General features: G+C 49.1%; 1 protein-coding gene across 5 annotated transcripts in view; it reads left to right on the forward strand.

The window, feature by feature from the left end:
• The window catches only part of PRDM11 (PR/SET domain 11), an 85953-nt gene that overhangs the window by 48815 nt on the left and 17812 nt on the right, over positions 1-19326 (forward strand). For 3 of the 5 annotated variants that reach the window (XM_069555530.1, XM_069555529.1, XM_069555531.1), the window contains exon 5: positions 13710-13777. In XM_069555530.1, coding sequence (XP_069411631.1) covers positions 13710-13777 — 68 coding nt within the window. Of the gene's footprint in view, positions 1-13709; positions 13778-17715; positions 18138-19326 lie in introns of all 5 variants that reach the window. The other 2 variants (XM_069555532.1, XM_069555533.1) reach the window with 1 other exon arrangement.

Here is a 19326-nt window from a genome sequence, read left to right on the forward strand (position 1 = left end):
TTTCTCACGTTCTAAGATGTTATGGATCTTAAAACACTCCTGAATGACAGTGTCAGCTTTTCTAGGAATGAAAATATGGACCTCAACCCTAAGGTTCCTCTTAATGTCAGAAGCATTAAATGGCATGACTTGTATAACGTTTGTAAATGCTGGTAGTTTTGTTATTAAATCATGAACCAGACCAAAGATATCCCTACTCCCCACAAAAAATATAATACTCCAGTTAACTAGTTTTGGCTGGAACTGAGTCTGTAATTCTTAAAATCTACTATATGGAACAAAAATAAAGCATGAAAAACTATTCTGAATTTTCAATATAAACCAACTGCTAACTTGGCCTTCAACTTTCCTTGCCTCCTCAGCCCTTCTATGCAATTGTTTCTCACTTGTGTTATATTGAGGCCACTTTTTAAAAGAAATCTATGTATATTACTATATATATATATTCCTATAGTTACCAAACTCTACATTACATACCCACCTTCATCGATTTTTAATAACCCCCCCACCCTCTGGCTCTGGCAACCATCAATCTATTTACTACATCTAAGAGTTCGGGGTTTGTTTGTTTTTTGTTTTAGAGTCCACATGTAAGTGAGATCATATAATACTTGTCTTGATCTCACTTGTTTGTCTTAGCACAGTGCCCTCAAGGCTTATCCATGCTATTGCAAATGGCAGGATTTCCTCGTTTTTATGGCTGGAAACGATTCCCTTGTAGATCTACCCACATGTTCTTTATCCATTCATCGGTTGGTGGGCATTTGGTTTGTTTTCATTTCTTGGCTGTTTTGAATAATGCTGCAGTGAACTTGGGGGTACACATACCTTTTTGTGTAAAGTTTCCTTTGGTTAAATACCCAGAAGTGAAATTCGTCGATCATATGGCAGGTCTATTTTTAAATTTTTAAGGAGCTTCCGTACTGGTTTCCATAGTGGCTGCACCAATTTACATTCCTGAAACAGCGCTCAAGGGTTCCCTTTGGTCCACATCCTCGTCAACGCTTGGTATGTCTTGTCTTTTTGATGAAAACCATTCTGACAGGTGTGCAGTGATATCTCATTGTGGTTTTAATTTGCATTTCCACGATGATTGGTGATGCTGAACATTTGTTCAAGGATATGTTGGTCAGGGGTCTGACTTTTATCGTTTCAGTTCAGTTCAGTTGCTCAGTCGTGTCTGACTTTTGCGTTTATCATTTACGGAGTCCCAATTATTTATGATTACATTAATTTTACTCTAAAGTTACTCTAAAAGGTTTGGACATAGAAACTAAAGAAACACAACATTTCTTACAGCTTTGAAAACAACTATTAAACCAAGACAAACTTACAAATATAAAAAGAACCAGCGTAATTCAAATGAACAAAATCAGTGTCCTGTGTTGGATTATGCATTACTGAAACTAAATCGCTGTTTATAGGGTGAATACAATAGTGACGACTTCGACACGGATTCTTCTGAATTTGGCGTGCCTCTCTGCTTTTGTGTGCCATGTGACACTTTTATTTTCTTCGTATGTTTGTCTCTATTTAAAACACGGGAGATCTTTGTTTAATAAACTGCCACAGTGTTTCCTAGTCTTTGCCAGAATGCATTATTTACATGCGAAAGTTTGTTCTTTTTTCATTAGCTCATGGCAAGTAGTAATAATTGTATAGTCAGTCAGCTGTTACAGTGTAACAAGCTACCTCCAAATGCAGTGCAATAGAATGAGGGTCTGTAAATGTTTGTGTAAATGGCCAGGTAGTAAGTCTTTTAGGCTTTGTGGCCCAAGCAGTGTCTATCACACTGCTCAACTCTGCGATCCATCACAGTGTCAGAGCAGCCAGAGGTGTGTGTATTCTAAGACTTTGTTTATGGAGGCTGAAATTTGAATTCCATGTAATTTTCACATGATAAAATAGTCTTCCTTTGAGTTATTTTCAACCATCTAGAAATGTACAAACCATTCTCAGATGGTGGGCTGTACAGAACAGGTGGCAGGCTGGATTTAGCCTGCAGGCGCCGGCGTATAGAGCAGCAATCGTTTATCCTCACTTGAGTATCTGCTGGTTGATTGCAGCTCCTCACTGATTCTGGTGTGTCCGCTGGTTGCCCGTGGTTGGGCTGGTTTAGCTGCGCTCCGCTGTGCTGCTCAGCCTCCAGGCGCAGGGTGAGCTTGGCTCCTCACCGAGGGCCAGGTCTGCTCCAAGTGTGTCTGTTCTGGGCCCAGACCCCAGGGGCTCCCTGGGGAAGCTCTTCTTCTGTGGAGGCAGAGGCCCTGGAGGCAGGGCCTCACAAGCCCGTGTCAAGCCCGTGTTTGCTTCATGCTTGTTACCATCCCATTGGCCAAACAAGTCAGATGACCGAACCCAAAGTCAAGGAGTGAAGAATTAGAGGCCCCCTGTAAGACAGAGTGTAGTGCAGAGTCTCATGGCCAGGGTAACAGGGAAGGGCGAGAGCTGGACCAATTCAGCCTCCCACAGGTGCCAACTTGGAGAAGGAAATGGCAGCCCACTCCAGTGTTCTTGCCTGGAGAATCCTGTGGACGGAGGAGCCTGGTGGGCTGCTGTCCATGGGGTCACACAGAGTCAGACCCGATTGAAGCAACTTAGCAGCAGCAGCAGCAACAGCAGCAGGTGCCAACTCAGTCACAAGCCCAGAGCTGCTGCTGTTCAATTGCTCAGGCGTGCCTCACTCCTCGCCACCCCGTGGACTGACTGCAGCCCGCCGGGCTCCTCTGTCCATGGGGTTCTCCAGGCAAGAATACTGGAGTGGGTAGCCATTTCCTTCTCCAGGGGATCTTCCCGACCCAGGGATCGAACCTGCATCTCCTGCATTGACCGGCAGATTCTTTACTGTCTGAACCACAAGGGAAGCCTGTGTCTGTTGGTTCAGTCATATCCCACTCTTCATGACCCCATGGACTGACTGCAGCCCACCAGGCTCCTCTGTCCATGGGATTCCCCAGGCCAGAACACTGACGTGGGTTGCCATTTTCTTCTCCAGGGGATCTTCCTGACCCAGGGATCGAACCTGCATCTCCTGTATTGACAGGCAGATTCTTTACCACTGACCCCTTGGGAAGCTTTCAGATCTGTAGCGTGAGGTACACAGTTTGTTTCCAGCTAGTTTCTCTCAGCGACATGCCCATTCTTTTTTTAAAAAAATGTTGATTGATTGATTTGTTTTGGTTGCACTGGGTCTTTGTTGCTGCGTGCGGGCTTTCTCTAGTTGAGGAGAGCGGGGACTGCTCTCCGGTTGAGGTGTGTGGACTTTCCATTGCGGTTTCTCTCGTTGTGGAGCGCGGTCTCGAGGCTGCATGGGCTTCAGTAGTTGCAGCTTGAGGGCTCTAGAGCGCAGGCTCAGTAATTGTGGTGCAGAGGCTTAACTGCTACAAGGCATGTGGAATCCACCACAACCAGGGATCGAACCTATGTCCCCTGCATTGACAGGCAGGCTGCCATCCATTGTACCAGCAGGGGAGTCCACCATGCCCATTCTTATGTGCATTTTTACTGCCCCCGAGATGGGCAGATTCTCCTGGCTCTCTCCCTAACCCTTGCCCTGAGACCTTCATGTCAGGCATAATGAGGAGACCAGTCTCCTCACACTGGTCCTCAAGTCCTGGCCCAAGGACTCATTTCACCAGTTTCTCCAACAGCCAGATTTATTACCGCAGGGAGTGAGGCCAAGTGTGTGTGCAGGGTAGGGGGTGGTCGTTTCTCCGGCTGGATCCAGGGCCGGTTCCCTTTCCAGGCAGAGCAGAGGGGCTTGGAAAGGGAAGAGGTGTCTGCAGTGGTGACAGGGCTCTGGAATCTCCTCCCGCTTGAGGGAAGTGTGTCTTTGGGCTAGTCACCGTTCTCTCTGAGCTCTGTTTCTCTGGTCCATCGAGTGGAGACCCCCAGTCTAAGGGAACATCCCCCGTGAATTGTGAGTGTTCGTGCTTGTTGCATGCCTGGTGCACAGCAGGTGATGAGCACACTGCAGCCTGATCGTCTCCAGTTAGCTTCACGTGGGTCTCGGGACTGACTGGGGGTGGTGAGTGAGATTACAGATGTGGAGTTTGTGGTTGTATGTAAGCATACCTCATTTTCCAGGTCCCCAGGGCCTTTTTGAAATTTGATAATTAGAATAATAAAAGCAACATGTAAAGTTTTTCCTCAGAATTGATGGGGATTGGTGCCAGGGACCTCCATGGATACCCAAATCCATGGATGCTCAAGTCCTTTATATAAAATGCTGCAGTGTTTGCAAATGACCTACACTTCCCTTCCTGTATACTTTAAACAGTGTATTTATTTATTTGGCTGTGCCAGGTCTTTTGCGGCATGTGGGAATCTCTTTAGTTGCAGCCTGTGGGATCTAGTTCCCTGACCAGGGATCGAACCAGGTACATAGATAGGGCCAACTGTACTAATTCCATTGTTGGTTAAATGGTGGTGGGGAGGTGTGCGGATGGGTTAGATGGTGGTTCTTGAACCTCCTTAGTCACCGAGGAGGTAATTCTCATATACCAATATTCATAAAATGCTGTACACGTTTTAGGGAATTCATTGACACCAAGTTAGGAACCCATGGCTTGAATAATCTCAGAGGCCCCTTTAAAAGTTCTTCATTCTGTGTTTCTGGGCATAGCAGAGGCCAGAGTTCAAGTTCATGTCTAGGTTAGCCTCTTTGCCTGCTGCTAAGTCGCTTCAGTCCTGTCCAACTCTTTGAGACCCTACGTGCTGTAGCCCGCCAGGCTCCTCTCTCCATGGGATTCTCCAGGCAAGAACACCAGAGTGGGTTGCCATGCCCTCTTCCAGGAGATCTTTCCGACCCAGGCACTGAACCCGCATCTCCTGTGGCTCCTGCATTGGCAGGCGGGTTCTTTACCACTAGCACCACCTGGGAAGGTCACCCTCTTTATCTCTCTGCATTTCAGTTTGCCAGCCTGGGAAGTGACTAAAGGCAGAGGTGATGCTGTCAACCTCCTGGACCTCTGGGAGGAGCATCTGTGTGAAAGAGCTTTGTCAACTGTCTATGGCTTCACAAATCATTTTTGTAACTGCTTTGCCCTGAGAGGAGCTGCAGAGCTGAAAATCAGAATTCTTTATGGAATCAATGGGTTCCTGGAAAGTTGCAAGCAAATCAGGTTTTTAAAAATCCAATCTCTGCAGCATCTGGTTATGGCACCATTTAGAGGAACCCAGCAGTGAATCGTCGATGGTGGCAGGCGTTCTGCAGCAAAGCAGATTGTTCCTCCCTATTAAACTGCCCATCTTTCTGTAGCAGATTTGCTCAAACCAGCAGCAAAGCCGGGAGTCCAGAGAGGACCCCAGGACGTTCCTGATTAATTCTCATGAGGTCATCTGGGGAAGCCTGGGCTGACATCTGTCATGCCGCCGAGTGCTTAAGAGCATGGGCTGTACCTACAGAGTCTGAACTCCAGCTGCTCCACACATTTCCTTTGTGGCCTCAGGCAAGCTGCCTACTGGCTCTGAAGCTCAGTTTCCTAGTCTGTAAAATGGGAATAATAGTTGTTACCTTCATTGAGTTGTGAGAATTCATGAAAGGGTACCAGAGTACTTGGCGCAGTGAAGTTGCTCCATCAGTGGCAGTGGATAATGTTTTAAGGCTGATGTCTTTGTTGTTACCGTGGTCAGAAATAACATTCTAGTCTACATGGACCCATGCCTATTGCAGGGAGGCAAACCTCATGTTTTTTATATTATTTTCTGAGGGTATGCCCATGTAGAATCATAAAATTCTTAAACAGAATTTTATAGGTCATTTAGGACAGACTTCCACTCAGTGGGAAAATTCTTTTTTCAGCTCCCTTGAGAGTGGGTTGTCCTGCTGCTGCTGCTGCTTCTGCTTCAGTTGTGTCCGACTCTGTGCAACCCCATAGATGGCAGCCTAAACACCCCCAGTGACAAGAAACTCACCTCCTCACAAGGCTGCTTGTGCTACTGCAGGACTATTCTGCATGCTAGAACATGTATGTTAGGACTGTTCTGCATGCACACTTCTCATGCCGAGTTCAGGCCTCCGTCCCTCAAGTGAGGGATGCCTACGTGAGGGTCCTTCCTACATTTAAAGACGTGTCTGCTTACTCTGGCCTCTTCTTCTCCAGGCTAAGGGACCCTCTTCCAATGCTGGCCGCCTTCTGTGGTCAGACCCAGGTTGTCAGAGTCCTTCTCACATCACAGTGTTCAGAGCCTGGGCTGGTCTAAGAAGTGCAGAATTCAGAGTGGCCAAGGAGTTGGCCTTGAGGGATAAGGCAAGGGAGGACGCTGGTAACCAGTCTCCTGGGGCCCAGTCCTGAGCATTTGGCCCTGGCTGGCCCTTCCTGGACCATCTCAGTCCCAGGACTTGAGGTCTACAGCCTGCTCTCTACTTGGATGATGGGGGCTCATCAGTAGCATATGATGTGCTCTGAACCCCCTCTGTGATCCTGCTCGCCCCCTGCTTCCTCCACTAGAACTTCCTCACCCTCTTCTTCTCCAAAACTTCAGCTAAGATTCCACACCTCCCAAGAAAGTCCTCAATGACCACCAGTTACAGGGCTCCAGCTCTGTGCTCCCATATTCCACAGAATTCCCCACCATAGTTCTGACCGCAGGACAGCACAGTGGCCTCTTTCCATGTCCGCTGGACTGTGAGTTTTGTGAGAGCAAAGACACTGCATTCCCAGATCACCATTTTATCCCCAGAGCCTGTCTGTGTAGCTGCTCCCTGGGTGATGTTTGCTAAATGAATGAATCCTTGATTGGAGAAAAACCTGACTGATGGAAAAGAAAGATATATCAAGAAGCATCCCTCAGCAAACCTGGGATCTGAACCTAGCAACAGAGATCTTAGGGAGCTCCAGAGTCCCTCACAGCTCCCACCCAGGACTCTCAGCCCAGCTGAGGCTGCAAAACGTCTGATTATAACTGTGTGTTGTAATACATGTAGCTATACAACAATAATGCATATAGTTTTACAACTATATGTTGTAATACATGGAGTTTTACGCAAACCTCCCACCACCCAGAGTGAATCATAACTGACATTTGGTCCCCTTAATAAGCATAATCATGACTGTTTATGGAGTGCCTTTCACATCAGTCATTATGGCAGGGCTGCAAGGTTGGTTTCCCCATTTTACAGATGAGGATGCTGAAGGCTGGCCAGTGAAGTCACCTGCTCAAGGCCGCTTAGCTTGTCAGTGGTGATGCTGAAGTTCCAGCCGACGCCTCAGGCCCCATGACTCTCGCTTCCCACTAGGTATTCTTGCAGCTGGCTTCGGGACCTACAGACGCTTCCGTTCCCCCCACCCCAGCCCGGAGAGAAAGGAGCAGTCACAAAGTGCTAATGACGGATGATTAATATTATGATAACGTACGTGGTTCCGTGAGATTCCTGGGGAAGGTCTCTGAAGACTGGGGTGTCAGCTGGGGAGACTGGCAGGGGAGGGGAGGCCTGGCCTGCATGTTTTCTCTTTTTGCCCATGAATTTTAAACCATGGAGACGGTAAAGTCTCAAAAATAGAGAAAGCAAAAGCTGCATCCTCCTCCCCTCTATCCTCCCCTCTAGAGGTAACCAGATATGAGTTGGAAGTGCGTCTCCCAGGCTTTCTGTGCATAGGTGAACACACAGTGATGTGCTGACAGATAGTTAACAGCCTGCTGGTGATGGTCGGGGTGGGGAATACGTGTGCCGGTTTCCTTGGTGTCAAGGCTCCCACCATGTCTGGTTTCAGACGGCCAACATGAAGGCACTAAATGAGCAGATGGGAAGAGCTGTCATTAATTAATGACCATTAATCTATAGTATTTCTACTCTACAGATGCCAACATCCTCAAGAACATCAACATTGTGAAATGTAAAGTAATTAGGAAGCTTTGGGCATTTGTTACCTATTCAAAATTAGAATATACTGAATTGTAAGTTCATATAATTAAATTTTTAATAATGACCGTGTTTCACAGCTGGTTCACGAGACTGGAAAATTTCACAGTCAGGTCTCGGTAACCAGGACAAGCCAGTTCTAGCCACTCTTTTCCTTTTCACTTGAGTATGAACCCTATGTAAATTTTTTTTTCATTTAGCTTGCTTGTTATTTAAAAGGCTCTTCATCGGATCATTCACTCAGCTAGGACTCTACCACAAGCCATGGCCTGTGTTAGGGACCAGGGCCAGGCTACCATCATGAGCAGATAGCCATGCGCTTGGTTTTCATCAGCTTTTGGTGTGATGAAGGAGGCAGTCAGTTATCACATGGACAAGTAGACAAACCCTGCAGTTAGGTCTCTCAAAGGAAGCAGCAGGATGATGTTTAGAGATAATGCTGAGAGGGGCAGGTGTGTGGAGGTCAGGGTGTGCAAGAGGAGAACCTCCTTGAGGTTCAGATCAGGAAAAGCTTTTTCCAAGGAGCTGACAGAAACCAAGACCCAAAAGATAAGATGGGACCAGCCACGCAAAACCTGCTGGAAAAGAGTTGCCATAGGGTACCACATTCACTTGGGTGCCATTTCTGTAAACTTTACAAACATGCACAGCAATTCTGTGTGTCATTTTTTAGAAAAAGTCCTGGAATAGTAAGAATCAAGAAGGCTCCCTTCCAGCTTCAGGATGGTAGTTACCCTTGGAAAGAGGGTGGGAAAGAGAGTGAGTTAGAGGCAGAGATGGTCTTCAATGACATCTGTGTATTTTCCTGATGCTAGGGGAGACAGAGGTCCGGGACAGAATTGGCTGCTGGTCATTTTTGCTGGCTCTTGCTGATGGATACAGAGTGATCAGTTGCATTGCTCTTTATAATTTCTCAACACCTGAACTATTTCATGATTATTATTTTTTAAAGAGTGGCTACAGAAGAGTGTATAGGGGAGAGAGAGGCCTGAGAGAGTTGGGAGGTAGGCAGGGACCAGATGGTAAAGCGTTGAAGATGATGACCTTCAGTATGAATTTTGCTTTAAGTACAGTGAGTGCCTTCTTGAGCTGGTGGGTGGCATGTTCTAAAGTTTACATTAATAGGTTTCTCTGGCTGCCGTGAGGAGAATCAGTGGAGTTAAGAATGGCACTGGGAGGTTAGTTGGGATCTCTTGTCATTGTCTTGAGGAGAGTTATGATGGCTGGAAGCAGTGGAGACAGGAGTAGTTTTGAAATCAGGTTCAGATGACATGCTGAGGGACTAGATACCGGGGATCAAGAGAGGGAGGCATGGCCCCTTTGTTCATAGTACCACTATTTACAATAGCCAGGCCACGGAAGCAACCTAAATGTCCCCTGAGAGATGAAGAAGTAAAGTAAATATGTATGTAGTACATACATGTTGACAGAATGGAATATTACTCAGCCACAAAAAAGAATGAAATAATGCTTTGTGGCAACATGGATAGACCTAGAGATTACCATGCTAAGTGAAGTCAGTCAGAAAGAGAAAGACAAATATCATGTGATACCACTTACACGAGGAAGCTAAAACATGACACAAATGGGCATATCTACGAAATACAGACAGACTCATAGAGAACAGGCTTGTGATTTCCAAGGAGGAGGGGCTGGAGGAGGGAAGGACTGGGAGTTTTGGATTCGCAGCTGCAAACTATTATGTATAGGATGGATAAAAGCAACAAGGTCCTACTGTATATGGCACAGAGAACTATATTCAATATCCTGTGATAGACCATAATAGAAAAGAATATGAAAACAGATATATATATCTCTGTGTGTGTATGTATATGACTCTCTGCTGCACAGAGGAAATTACATACAAATTGCAAATCAACTATACTTCAATACATTAAAAAAAATAGGGAGGCATGAAGGATGACTCTTTTTTAACAGCTTTGGGAGATAGAGTTCACATACTATACACTTCATTCATTTAAAGTGTACAGGGGTTTGGTGGGGATGGCTTTCTTTCTGAAATCTGAGTGGGTGGTGGCTTCAAATGCTCTGAAGGAGAAAAAGAGAGGAATAGGCTTAGAGGTGGGGTCTGAGGTGAGTTGAACTGCTAGTAAGACATCAGGTCATGTGGGAAATTAAATATTCATGCCTGGGGCTTGAGATGAAAATCTGTGAGTAGTGAACAAATTGAAAGTGTGGGAATAGATGTAAATATCCAAAGAAAGAGTATAGTTAGAGAAGGTGTGTGTGGAGGAGGCGGTGGGGCTTCCAATCCAGATGGACGGAGAGTTCATGCTTTGAGCCCCCTCCCCCCAGATGAAGGAGAAGAAAAGAGAGGGAGAAAGAGAGAAGCACAAAGTGACTGCCGCGCTGAAAACAAAGGCCCATAGAGCTCTCATCTAGTGCAGGCAGAGAGAGCCGTCAGTTTTAGCTCCTGAGGGGCGCTACGAAATAGACGTGTCTTGTGTGAGGTGGAGAGGGGTGCCAGGTTGACTGCTTAAAATGAGAAAAAGCAAGCAATAGGCAGACAGACTCTTATTCAAGATGAGCCTCTGGACCAAACCTCCAAAACTAACGAAGAAAATTAATGTTACAAAGAGAGCCTTCAAAAACAATGACAATTGAATTCACTCTAATTAAAATATAAAAATAGGGTTTTTTTGAAAATGAATTTAAAACAACTGTTTAGGAACCGTCAGGAATAGGTTTGACTGTGAGATTCAAAACAACAGTGGCTCATGCAAAATAGGAATTGTGTTCTTCTATGAATAAATTCTGAGCCTGAATTAAGTCCTCAGGAACCTAGCTTGATCCAGCTAGTCACTGTCTCAATGCTTGGATTATTATAGCCTCATAGTCCAAGGTGATAGCTAGAGCTCCAGCCATTATATCTGCATTCCAGGCCACAGGATGGTAAAAGGGTGTATATCAGCTGTCTTTTAAAGAAGTTTTCAGGAAGATGACGCATGACACTTCCGCCTCCACTCTGTTGGCCAGAACTTGGCCAGAGGAGAAGTCAAGAAATGTATTCTGTTATTACAGATAGCTAGGTGCTCAGTTATAATCCAGGGATTCTGTTACTATGGATGAAAGGGATAATATATCATTAACACTCACAGCTTCGGGATCTTCAAAGAAAGAATAAGGATAACATCCATTAAGAAGAATAAGACTGGCATTTTTTGTTTGAATTTAAAACCTCTGTCTTAGAAAGATGGTGTTAAGAGAGTGAATAAACAAGTCACAGACTAGAAGAAAGTATTTGTAAGCCATATTCTGATAAAGGAATTATATCCAAAATGCATTTAAAAAAAAAACATGCACGTGTGCTAAGTTGCTTATTGTGTCTCTTTGTGACTCTGGACTTCCAGGCTTCTCTGTCCATGGGATTCTCTAGGCGATAATAATGGAGTGGGTTGCCATGCCTTCCTCCAGGGAATCTTCCCAACCCAGAGATCCAACCCATGTGTCTTATGTGTCCTGCATTGGCAAGTGGGTTTTTTAACACTAGTGCCACCTGGGAAGTCCATTTCAAACTCTCAGAACTCAACAGTAAGAAAAAAAAATCCACTATTTTAAAAATGGGCAAAAGATTTGAATAAACACTTTACCAAACAAGGTATGCAACTGACAAATGAATGCACAAAAAGATACTTAAGTGTCATTAGTCATCAGAAAAATGCAAATTAAAGCCACATTGAATACTGCTTCATACCTGTCAAAATGGCTAAAACCAAAAAGCCAGTTTATCCAAGTATTGGCAAGGATCTGGATCAACTGGAAATCCCACATACGACTGATGGGAATATACAATGGTGTAACCACTTTGGAAAACAGTTTAGCAGTTTCTTAAAAGTTGAACATATTCTTACCACGTGTCCCAGCAATTCCACTTTTAAGTATTTGCCCGACAGAAATAAGCGTATGTATTTATACAAACACAGGTGTAGAGAGGGGAGAGAGGGACGAACGGAGAGATCAGGACTGACATACATACACGACCATGCGTAAAACAGCCGGCTGCTGGCAGGCTGCTGTAAAGCTCAGGGAGGGCATCTCGGTGCTCTGCGATGGCCTAGGGGGGTGGGTGGGGGACGGGAGGAGGGTGCAAGAGGGAGAGAATATATGTATACATATAGCTGACTCACTTCCTTGTGCAGCAGAAACTAACAAAATATTGTAAAGCAATTATACTCCAATAAAAGAAAAAGATTTGCTAGTGATGTCTTTTCGCAGCATTATTTGTAATAGCCAAAACTAGCCACAACCCAAATGTCCAGCAATAGGTAGACTAAAAAAAAAGTGACCTATCCAAGCAATGGAATACTACTCACCAATACAAAGAAATGAGCTCTGACACACACACACACAGGAGGAACGCATCTCAAAATAATTGTGTGGAGTAAAAGAAGGCAGACATGCCTTCCAGTTGATTCTGTTTGTATAAAGTTACAGACCACATCTATGGGGCTGCACAGAGTCGGACACGACTGAAGCGACTTAGCAGCAACAGCAGCAGGAGGGACCGTGCAGAGTAATTTGTAGTGACAGAAAGCAGCTCCCTGGTTGCCTGTGCAGCTGAGAATGGGAGATACGGAGAGAGGCAAGAGCGAGGGATCCCAGAGACCACAGAGCAATTCTTAGGGGTGATGGATACGTTTATTATCTTGACTATGATATATACATTTGTCAAAACTTATCACATGACATATTATGTGTTAATTATATTTCATTAAAGCTGCTAGAAACAGAAAGAAGGAGCACAGCATTATGAAACAAAAAGGCAGAATAAGAAAAGATGAGTGTGAAAAAGAACTAATTGAAATTTCTGGGAATGAAAAATATTAATTGCATTAAAAGTCTTTTAAAAAGGAAAGAAAGAAAGGGAAAACGTCAATAGTCATAAACTCTGGAATGAACATGGTCAAAGAGGGAGTGAATGAGTTGGAAGAGCATTCCAAGAAATTCTCTGAGAACCACCCAGGAAGACGTAGAGGGAAAATTCTGAAAGAGTAGTTGTAAGACCTGGAGAATAGACTGGGTTCCGACCGTATGTGTTTAATGGAAATTCTGCAGGAAGAAACTAAAGAAAATGACTGAGAAGCCGTACTCAAAAGCATAATAGCTCAGAATTTTCCAGAGTTGAAAAGGAGGTATAAATCCTAATCAAGTAATATGCTTGACAAGTAATGAGAATTTTAAAAGGTAAATCTCCACTGTAAAACCACATAGTGAAACTGCAGAAAATCAAGCATAAAAAGGAAGTCTTAGAATTTACTGTAGACGGATTACCCACAAAAGAACAACATAGACTAATAGTGAGTTGCTTAAGAGCCTATGGCAGCCTTTTTGGCAGTCTTTATTTTCTGAAAGAAAATAAACTTCATCTGTCTAGAATTCCATATCCAGCTGAACTGCGATTCAAAAATGGTGATGAAATACAGTTTTTGGAAGATGAAGGGGTCCACCCCAAACCCAGAGGTTCTTGAATGTTTAGAGACTGGGGAGAGGAAGGACCCGCTGGAATCACGTATGCCCGGTCATCTGGTGTCAGCCTCTGTCTCCTGCAGAAACCGTAGAGAGGAACGCCTGAATTCAGCTGCTGTTGCAATGTGATGTTCTTGGCAATGCCACTTGCTGGCATGTGCTGGGTATTCCTTCAGGGCAGAGGAGGGAGATGGGATCCCTGCCCAGCTCCGGTCAGTCCTGCAGCAATGGGGGCTTAGAAGGGAGGCCACATGGAGGGTTCTGGGTGGTGGCCTTGGGCCCTGGTCTGGGGAGGAGGCTGGGGACGCAAGAGCCCACCCCTCAAAGATGCCCATTTCGAGACTGTCTTTCTGTCTTCCAGATTGTGGACAAAAACAACCGCTACAAGTCCATAGATGGGTCAGATGAGACTAAAGCCAACTGGATGAGGTGAGTCCCGCTCTCTGCTGATTTCCCAGGAGCCTTGTCCGAACTCTGGAAAAGGAGGCCAAGGGAGAATGTTGGCCCTTTAGAGTCTCCAGTGGTGGAAGTCCCTGAAGGCCCCAGGACTGCTCTTGGCAGGAACATGTCTAGCTCCAGGGGACCAATCCTCTGATTCCCCCAGGCTTCCATCAGGGGTTCTGGAGGAGGCCTGTGGCCAGACCAGCTGTTTATGGGGACACACATGTCAGTGTTTCTGGAGGCCCCAGGCCCCAGCCTGCTGGCATTCTCGCATGGAGGTGGGGGGTGTCCCTGGACTGTGACACCTCTCGCAGGCAAACTCTGGCTGGATGGGGTGCAGGAAACATTGAAGTGCGACTCCCAGCCATTGTGTAAAAGGCCCCCAGGGAAAAGGGCACAGTCTCTAACTCAGTTTTTGATTGTTAGAGTGATTTTGTCTGTTGTTGGGGACAGAAGTTTGCACCGGAAGGATCCTTCACTGCCAGCCAGAGCAAGCAGGAGACTGGCCCAGGGTCACCCAGCGGCAGCTGCGCCGAGCTGTCCTTTGGGTTCTGTGCTGCTGGCTTGGGTGGTGTGCCTGAGAGTTGGGGGGAGCCCTGCCCGATGGCATCACCGGGCAGTATGGGAGGTCAGTCTTGCCTCATTGCCTCCTTGGTGGCCTGTCTCTGGGATTCAGGAGCCGTGAAGGGGTTAGTAGCTGGGTTGCGAGCTGGATCTTGGAGGGCTGAACCCGAGGCAGTACCGCACCATGGATCGGGCCCTCTGTCAGTGTGTGTGCAGTTCTGTGCCCCGTGGGGCTGGAGGCTGGAGGGTAGAGGAGAGATCATGCTTGGATAGAGGGCAGTTAGGGCCTCCCTAACGGGAGTCTGCTGGATTTAAACCCTGAGACTTGCCAAGCAAATGCAGAGAAACTGGTTTGAGGTGGGGAGGCTGTGGTGAGTTGTCTGGTCCCCTTCCACTGGGCCCCACTGCCCACGGGTCTCCCACCTGAGGCCAGCTGGCAGCCGGGTGGCTGTGGATACTCTCCGGGACACTTAAGGATTCGCCCCCTGTTTTGTCGGAGCCGCTGTCCTTATTGCGATTGAACAGGTGCAGAAGCGGAAGCGCTGAGAACAGGCAGGCCCCAGTCTTATGCCGTGGGGACCTCCCCACTTTCACACAGTCAGGTCAGCCGTGCCCTGAAAGTGGCTCCAAGAAGGTGGGTGGACATCTCTGGCTGCCCTCTTCTCCCCGATCACTGGGTGCAGGTCAGCTGAGCACCTGCAACTCAGCCCTTATTCCTGAGCACCTGCGGTAAGTCAGAGCCTGTACCGGGCATCCTAGATGGATGGGCCCAGCCCAGCGCCCCTGGCCTTCCCAGGACTCACACCTTCTGCTGTGGAAACTGCTTTTTCTAATGAGGCTGTTCCAAGGAAGTGAGGACGATGTGCTGTGGGGGCTCAGATGAAAGCGAGGGTGGGGAGGGCCTTTGAGCTGGACCTTCAAGGGAGGCATTTGAGGGCACTTGTGAGCAAAGATTGAGAAGTGGGGAGTGGCGACCAGGTGTCCAGCGGGCGACCAGATGGCCTGCATGGCCCAGACCCCTGGCCTGTGGCTCTGGCCTGGCTTTAGGCAAGCAAAGGGGCGTGTGTTTGAGTGCGGTCTGGGTCAGGCCTTTCTGCACTGAAGTTTGGCCAGGAGAGCTGATTCAGTTCCGCTCTTCCGTGTATCTCTGATCCTTCGGTTTGGGGACAAGGCTTTGCCATCACTGCAGAGAAGGGGATTCACCACCTGTGCTGACTGAGTGATCATCTGGCCCTCCTGCGATTCTGACTTCATCGGGCTGGGACTGAGCCCAGGGCATCGGCAGTTTGTAAAGCTCTCCGGAGTGGTTCTGATGCGCTGCTGGGGTTGAGAACCCCTGCTCTGCTCTGATCTTCATGCTCCAGGGGTAAAGTGAGGCCCAGAGCAGAGCAGGGTCAAGATGATGTGGTCAGCGGCAGATCAGAACTGGAGCCCATCTCTGAGCGTCTAGGTCAGCATTCTCTCTGTGCACGAGGGTTCTGCTACTGCTGCCTCGCTGGCCTGGTGTCTGTCCTGTTCCTGCTCCAGGACCCATTCTGATCCAAGATGGTGCCAGGGTGACCACAGCTGGTGGGCCCTCATCTTATTAGAGACTCAGGGGGTAGGCTGGGGTTGGGTCTATGGTTTATGGCCGGGGAGATAGGCCTCGGGTGGTTCCTGGGTTGAGGGGAAAGACAATTCATCCTGGGACCCTCTTCTTCCCCCTTAATGTACGGCTTCCATTTGTACAGCTCCTTCTAATGTGAGGACACGTTCACTAGCTTAGGGGCTTGCAGAAGATTGAATGGAGTTGGTTAATTTTCTCAAAACCTAAGCTTAGGCCGGGAATAGAATGGACACCCACTTGCTGACTCTATGGCAGTCCCATGCTGGGTGCTCTGCATTCATGAGATCGGTGGTCCACAACCCTGCAGAGACTCTTTTAGTCTCCTGGAAGCAGTGTGTTGCGATGTTTTTGGTTTTCACAACTCTTCGGGTGGATGCTGCTGGTTTCTATCGAGCAGAAGCCAAGAATGCTGGTAAATATCCTACATTGTCCAGAATGCCCTCTCCCCCACCAACAAAGAATTTCTGATCCTAAATGCCAGTAGTGGTGAGATTAAGAAGCCCTGAACAGACTCTTCTTGGCGGCCCTTGGAGGTGGCACCAGGAGGAGGTGGGGGGGACGAGGTTTGCATAGGAGACTCAGCTTCTAATCCAAAGTCTGTCTGAGTGCAAGGCCCAGGCCCCGGTCGCTGTCTTGGCCAGATGACAAAGCCTCCACCTTCTTCCTCGGCCGCCTGGGCTCTGGTATTCTGGGTGGGTGGAGTGGGGAGACAAGGGCTGAAGGATCTTTGCGCCCTGTCCCTTGCTGTGGCTTTGGCAGCAGGCAGAGGGAATGAATCAGCCTCCGGGTCTCCCATCATACTCTAGGATGCTCTCTTGGGTGGATCTTTGGGACCATGGGCATGGGATAAAGGGTGGACAGAACCACACTGTGGGAAAGAATGAGTCGCAGAGCCAGAGGAGGTGCCAAGCCAAGGGGTAAGGGCTGTGCTGTGCCTGTGGCCGAGGACCCTCTGTGCAGATGGAAGCCAAGGTCCTTCCTGGTCTCCATCAAAGTGGACCTTGTCTCCCCATGGATGCTCAGGGTCTCCTCACGTCCTACCCATGAGCTGCCAAAAAGGAGCTTCTGCCAGCGCTGCAGTGGAGTGGTGGTCGGGACTGGGAGGAGCCTGCCCACACCCAAAGGTGGGGACCTGGGAGACTAGGAAGGGGAAGAGACCCACCAGGGTGCAGAACAAGCTTTCTGTGACCACGCCTTAATCGTGGGCGTCACCAGCAAGGCCACACCCCTCGGAAGCCCACTGTAAATAATCTCCCTGTTGCAAGAATCTTCCTGCAAGCGCCTGGGCTCCATAGGCCTGTGCAAACATCTCTGAGTTCAGGCTGTGGCCTCGTCCTAACCCCAGTAAGGATCCTTCATGCCTGTTGAGGGCTTTAAAGCTCTTTACATCAGCGTGCTTATCCCTTCTCGGTCGGTAACAACCCCTGGTTCCAGGATGGGGAGAAGGGGGCCAGGGGAGGCTGCCGAGCTGCCTGGCCTGGCTCCTCGCAGGTAGTCAGAGGCCAGGCGGGACCCGAAACGGAAGGCGTCCGGCTCCGTCCGCGCTCCTGTCGCGCGCGCCGCGGCTCCTGCTGCCCTGCAAGCGGCAGTGCGAGGGGCCTGGCGCCAGGAGCAGGGTGTGGTGGTGGCGGCGAGCGGGCGAGGGCGCCCGGGCGCCTCCTGGCTCCTCGGCTGGGGGCCGGCACTTAGGAAGGAGGAGGCCTGCCGCGTTGACGGTCATTTACCCCATTGTGCTTTGTGGGATATTCAACCCAAGGAACGTGGCGCCCCTGGCCGAGCGTAAGAGGAAGCCCAAGTTCTCCAAGGAGGAGCTGGACATTCTGGTCACCGAGGTGACCCACCACGAAGCGGTTCTCTTTGGGAGGGAGACCATGCGGCTGTCCCATGCCGACAGGGACAAGATTTGGGAAGGCATAGCTCGGAAAATCACCTCCGTCAGCCAGGTTCCGCGCTCCGTCAAGGACATTAAGCACAGATGGGATGACATGAAACGGAGGACCAAGGACAAGCTGGCCTTCATGCAGCAGTCCCTGTCGGGCCCCGGGGCCGGGGGCCGAGCCCCCACCATCGTGCTCACTGCCCACGAGAGGGCAATCGAGTCGGCGCTGCTCACGGCCCGGTCCGGGCACGGCTTCCCCAGGGCGGAACTTGACGGCACGGACAGCCCTTCCACCAGCTGTGAGTACCGCCCGCCTGCTCCCCTCCCCGCGCCCCCCCCTTGCCTGCCTCCCGCTCACTCCTGGAGATGCCCCCCCGCACCTGCCTTCTCTCTCTCTCTCTGCTGTTCCTTTCTGCCTCGCCCAGCCCTTCCATCCTTCCTTCCTTCCTTCTCCCACTTCCGTCCTCTCCCCGCCTCTTTCCCTTCATTCATTCTAGAATATGTCCTGAACACGATGCTGGGAGCTGGGAAGACAGAGTTGATTCTAAAACCTCCCCCAGCGCTGCTCTTGGGAAGTTCCTCAGACTCATGAGAATAAGAACCCTTTCATTAAACAGTTGCACGAGGAAATGCGTAAAGAAGGATCAGTAGATGAATGCAGGAAGTCCTGAGAGCAGAGCTGACTTGGTGGGCTTACGACCTGTCTTCCCCCAAGGGCTGGGAGCTGGGCTGACTGCTCTTGCGCTCTCGCTTTCCTGAAACTCAGACTAAGTTTTTGAAGCAAGCACCCGCATTTTCCTGTTGGGTTCAGCCGTGCAGATTAGAGAGCAGGCGGTGGTGGTCTGAAAGCAGGAGTGGACTGGCTGGGAAAGCACCCCGCCGCCCCCCCCCCCCCCGCCACCCCCACCCCGGGGAGAGACAGTTGAATGGAGACGAAGGGTGGGGAAGAGTTAACCCGGAGGGTGTGCGTGGGGCGCAGCGCAGGGGAGGGGAGGAGGGCCTCGCAGGCAGAACAGCATGTACGAGGCCCCGCATCAGGAAGGCGCTTGGCACGTTCCAGGAACAGAGAGGAGCCAGGGAAGCCCCGTGCAGCAGGCGAGGGGGGAGGGGCGTCGGAGGAAGCCGGCCAAGTCCCGGGCCCGAAAGCTCAGGCCTGTCTGTGCGCCTGTTCCCAGGGTCTTTGTTTCTGTGATATTTCCGTGGGGCCTCTGCGGTGCCTTGCTGGCTTCTTTTTTCTGTGTCCTCTCCCTCTTTGTGCCTGCCCCAAAGCTCTTTCTAAGACTCCTGTCTCTGCGCTCTGGTTCCTCTCCCCATGGCCCCCTCCACCTCTTCTTCTCCCTCAGCAAGTATCTTCCTCTTTCTCCCTCTGCTCCTTATGGCTCAGGATGAACGGTGATGCCAGGGGCTGGGTGGGTGTGGAAGCTCGCGGCCTAGACGGGGCGGCCATCCTTTGGGGCTGTAGTTCTTGGTACTCACCAGAAGGGGGAG

This window comes from Ovis canadensis, chromosome 15, assembly GCF_042477335.2.
Source record: "Ovis canadensis isolate MfBH-ARS-UI-01 breed Bighorn chromosome 15, ARS-UI_OviCan_v2, whole genome shotgun sequence".
Lineage (NCBI taxonomy): Eukaryota > Metazoa > Chordata > Mammalia > Artiodactyla > Bovidae > Ovis > Ovis canadensis.